We start from the raw sequence: 5,000 nt of genomic DNA, 5'->3' as shown, positions 1-5,000 counted from the left end.
TTGATACAACCGCTAGGGACAATCTTCATGACTTCCATGTTGAGGTCGTGGTAGAGTCAATGGTAGAAATTATTAACGACAGTCTTGTTGGCCGTCTGCTTCCCAGAGGATAACTCCAGTGTCATATGCTGTGAGTAGTGCTCTGATTGTTTTGCTGAAAGTACTGAATGTGCACTCATTGGCACACTGTTGTAGTGTACAATAAGTTACTGTAAGTCATACAGCAAGCATATTCCTGCCTTAAAGTTACCGTATGTAATAGTTTAAGTAGTTTATTTCCAGAATTCATGCTGCTCATTCACAAATGTTACCTTTTCACGATTGCTTACCACCACCATCAAATTATAAGTTCATTATTACAAGGAAAATTACACTTTTCATACAAAACGTACAGTACCTTAGTCTTACTAGTAAATATTAGTCTATAACTTACCTGTAGTAAATATTTATGAAAGGTCAAATTTTGGAATAGGCAGCACAGTTCCAATGAGCAGCATAGTTGCAATAGCTACTCTGTCCACAATCCTACATACTGTACCTTAGACAATGCGGCTCACACCATATGTAAAGAGATATTTAGTGCAAGTGAACCGGCAATTAACTGTAACTGGCTACAGTCTCACATTGCACACGTTCACACACAACCTCTTTATTGAGTGCCATACGTGATGAGGAACCCTATTGTGGCTTTTGGTTTCATTTCCTCTTTTGTGTCATTAGGCGTTTTATTTTCTCTAATAAGGCTCATTTTCCTTCCATTACTTTCCGTTCGTCATGGATATTTGCTATGACTTGTTTCAAAGAGGGTGTACAGTCCAAGCACAACTGACTTGTTACATTTTTTCGAGGCGTATGTAGATGTTCCCGAACTCCCCCCAAAAAAGCCTTCGAGCCTAGCGATTACTATGATTCATAATTCAGTAATTTGTCATCGAAAATTAGGATGCCATTTTTTCCCTACAAAAAAAACAAAATGGCTTTTTTCTACTGCAGCACATTTTCCTCTATATTATTTCTGCCAATTCTAACAAAGACGACTTGGGGACATTGACATTATATAAACATTTCAGTATCTTTTTTTAGGGGAGGTGGAGGGAGCATTATTTTTCAGATATATTAAAAAAACAGCTTATGGAAACAATTTGATGATGTCGTTCGTGAGCAATCGCTGGTTCAAATAACACCAGCGCAGGAGCCCAGAAGTCTTACAGAAAGTGCAATCCTAATCAGTAATACTTGGTATAAAAAATACCATAACAAAAAAAATAGATACAAAAACAAAAGGAGCTTCTCTGAAATGGTTGATTATGTGGCAAGTGCTCAATATCTTTTGGCAAATACTGTCATGCATGACAACGTGTGCTTTCAAAAGTTGAGGAAAGCCCTCTGGTACAGACCTTCTGATTGGTCGTGCTGACCTGATGACATCAAACTGACCAATCAAAGTAGTGAATCACACAAGATTCTGTAGATGGCTACCTCCTCCTCAGTAACATTAGGTGGGGTGACAGGAATCAAAACAAAACTTCTCTCCAAGTGTCAAAATATGTTGTGAGATAGATGTTTCCAGATCTTCTTCCCCCAGTGTGTGTGTGTGTGTGTGTGTGTGTGTGTGTGTGTGTGTGTGTGTGTGTGTGTGTGTGTGTGTGTGAGTGTGTATGTGTGTGTGTGTGTGTGTGTGTGTGTGTGTGTGTGTGTGTGTGTGTGTGTGTGTGTGTGTGTTTGTGTGTGTGTGTGTGTGTGTGTGTGTGTGTGTCTGTGTTTGTGCTGTGTCTTTGTAAAAGGGTTGTGTGAGTGTGTATGTGTTTCTTAGAAAGCGCTAAATTGTTGTATGAAATGGTGTGCATGGTGTGTGCATGCCTGTCAACTCACCTGGTCTGGCAGGGCTGTTCGTTGCACTTGCGTACTTGAGGCGCTGGCTTTGTCAGGTGGCGGCACTTGCGGCTGTCCACCACACTAGTGGTTTTGTTGACAATTTTGGTGCATGCAACCACAGTTTTCCTCTCACCTAGACAAACAGCCAAGGGACACAGGCAAAGGCATCAGTACTGTAGTCCAGTGTTTCTCAACCTTTTTTTAGGCGAGGCACCCTTTCAATTCATGACAAATTTCAAGGCACCCCAAACGAACAAGCCGTAACATGGCATCGCATCCGATACCACAAAAGCTTAGAAAAGTAACACATTTGGAGAGACGTCACATGACCTACCTTCAAAGTTGCAGCTGACTGGGGCGACCTTTATTTACTTCATTGTGCGCAAATGGCAGATAAAAGATTCCACTGACTAGCATTAACTTATCAATTTAGACAAATATGTATTATATTAAATAATTTATTTATCAGCCACGTTTCCGCGGCACCCCTGTTGAGAAACACTGCGGTAGTCTACGGTGGCTTGACGCCGGATCAAATAATCTAAAGAAAATAAAGGGATTACAACTTTGACTATACTGTGGTTGGCCTCCAACAGAATGCCATATAATACCCCAACTCCGCAAAGCAGCAGCCATGTAGACATATTTTATATAACACATAATGGCAACTCTCTTTTTGTCTGTCTTTCTGTCTGTCTTTTGCATTAAGAGGTTGGGGTGCGCAGATCCACAAAACAATAATAAAGGTCCCAGAAAAAAGCGGCAGACAGTGTCATGAAGTGGTCCTCAGGCTGAGGAAGCTCCCACTGGGTGGATCGAAACGCTGTCATTTGTATGAAGAAATAAAGTTTATATTTTTGGAGTTCATTCTCAGTGTGCAGACCACTTCATTACATTACATTACATTACATTACATTACATTGAATTAGGCAGATGCTTTATAACCAAAACGACTTTCAAAAGAGGACATAATCAAGCCAACATCACAAGCAAATACAAAGTGCACAGGATATATACAGAACAACAAGTGCAGTTGCAAAGAGGGGTTAGTTTTTTATTTTATTTTAATTTCTTTTTTTATAAAGAGTAAATCTTTATGTCTTTCTGTCTGTCTTTTCCCATGGCCCACTGATGACTGAACCTGTCGACCTGCCTGGCTGCCTGCCTGCCTACAGTGTGCATCTGATGAAGACAGCCCTGGTCTCCTTATCTCTTCCACACACAACATGGCAGTCTTGACAGCCGGTAAGGTCCAGATCTACAGTGTCTCATTCCAACTCCTCAATGTCTGACTACCTTTGACCAGACTGTCATTTTTGTCATCTAAGGTATTCCCTTGGAGTCAAAATGTGACATGCACCTCAAAGGCGCCACCAACTTTACTGACAGTTAGGGTTAGGGAAAGGTCAAGGTTTAGGCGAGCTAGTCAACATGCGGTATGGCAGGTAAGCCCTCGACGTCAAAAACAGTCTGGTCACAGGTAGTCAGAAATTGATGCGTTGGGATGAGACTGTGTTGTCCAGACAGATGCTGGTCTGTCAATGTTTCTCAAAGTCAGGTGTGCGTCCGGTGGAGTGCCACAGCCTTGAAGTCGTACACTCGCAAGACGAGGCTCAAAGCCTCACAAGCATGTCAGACAATGACGAATGGAACAGGCTTGGACGTGTAAAAGTGAACATTATAGCGGTTCCGTTTTGGCCGCGACCTACTTATTTCCAACTGATTTTAAACTGTAAACACGATCCTTTGGCAGTATTTCTGTTGTGTTGAAAGTTTAAAACAACTGCAAAAGTACAACGACACTGATATCAATTCATAAGAGTGCACGCATTTTCCGGAGTCAAAAGCTCTGAAAATTAACACAAATGTAATGATAGAAATCTGGTAGAAATCTTTGTAGCATACTTCACTTTGGAACAGTACTTGGCAAGTCTTAATGACATGACATCCTTGAAAAATGGGCGTTATTCATATAGACAATGGCATCACACTTCCCTTTGAGAAATTATCTGTATGTGTTTTTGTCTGTCTGTATCCTTCTGTCCTACCACTTTCTGGGCATTCTTACCTCCTAGTACAGTGGTTCCCAACCTATGGGTCGGGACCCAACCTATGGGTCGCCAAAGATCCACAGTGGGCCGCGAAGCCCTCTTGATTTTAAGGCGTTTAATTTTAATACCATATATAGCCCATGTTGAAGAAATAACAAAGCATTTAAACTAATATATGCATAGAAGCAACAAAATGTTAGTGATACATTAAACATTTATTCTATATTTGACTGAAGACAGGAAACGCTCGTGCGATTGGGTCACCAAAGCTTACAATGGTAAAAAATATGGGTCCCTGAAGAAAAAGGTTGGGAACCACTGTCCTAGTACATACACCAAATGTGTATGCATCCTTACCTCCCAACCGGCGTAGTCTAAAAGCATGCTATAGTCTGTATGCATGTCAGCCTTCTTCTCTACAGTAACTGTCTGTCTGAATGTCTGTGTACAGTAGGAGCTAAATTGCTGCTTTATGTGGATGCTGAGGTAAAATGAAAATACAAGAAATGTTAAGTTAAAGGTTTCATTATGAAATAATTTGTTTTCATTGTTTCTGTTTTTTGCTTCATACTCTTAGACCTGCCGCCTACTACCTTGCTGCTTATCTGCCATCCTGTAATGCGTAGCTCCTCCTTGTCAGCATGGTCAGAAAAGGCAAGTGTTGAATAAGCTGCTCTGTGCACATCGATGGGGTCAGGCAGAGGCAGAAGTTCGAACCTGCAACCTTCTAGTTGCTGAACAGGCATCCTCTACCACCACCTGAATCGCCACCACACCGCACCGCACCGCACCGCACCGCACCGCATCTGAAGTCTCTGTGTCCTTACCTCCCCCACACACCACATGGCAGTCCTCCCAGCCCGCGTGGGTCCACATGAAGAGGAATTCGCTGGGCTTGGGTACGGCCGGCGCCTTGGGCTCCAGGTTTGGCTCCGCGGGGATGGTGTACTCGTAGTGGATGCCATAGCTCTGGTCGTTGAACAGCAGCACCTGGATGGCATTACATTGCATTGCATAACCATCAGAGCTTTGCTTTGGGGTGATGTGAAGCACTGTACTGTACACACAGTTGTG

General features: G+C 42.3%; 1 protein-coding gene across 1 annotated transcript in view; it reads right to left on the bottom strand.

The window, feature by feature from the left end:
- LOC134458312 (A disintegrin and metalloproteinase with thrombospondin motifs 19-like) overlaps positions 1-5,000 on the bottom strand; it is a 158,965-nt gene that overhangs the window by 39,673 nt on the left and 114,292 nt on the right. Inside the window, exons 18-19 of the mRNA XM_063210547.1 lie at positions 4,754-4,916; positions 1,873-2,008 (exon numbers count right to left, since the gene is read on the bottom strand). Of these exons, the coding sequence (XP_063066617.1) occupies positions 1,873-2,008; positions 4,754-4,916 (299 nt within the window). The remainder of the gene's footprint in view (positions 1-1,872; positions 2,009-4,753; positions 4,917-5,000) is intronic.

This window comes from Engraulis encrasicolus, chromosome 11, assembly GCF_034702125.1.
Source record: "Engraulis encrasicolus isolate BLACKSEA-1 chromosome 11, IST_EnEncr_1.0, whole genome shotgun sequence".
Classification (NCBI taxonomy): domain Eukaryota; kingdom Metazoa; phylum Chordata; class Actinopteri; order Clupeiformes; family Engraulidae; genus Engraulis; species Engraulis encrasicolus.
Note: the sequence above shows the minus strand (reverse complement) of the source record. Positions and strands in the feature narration are given on the sequence as shown.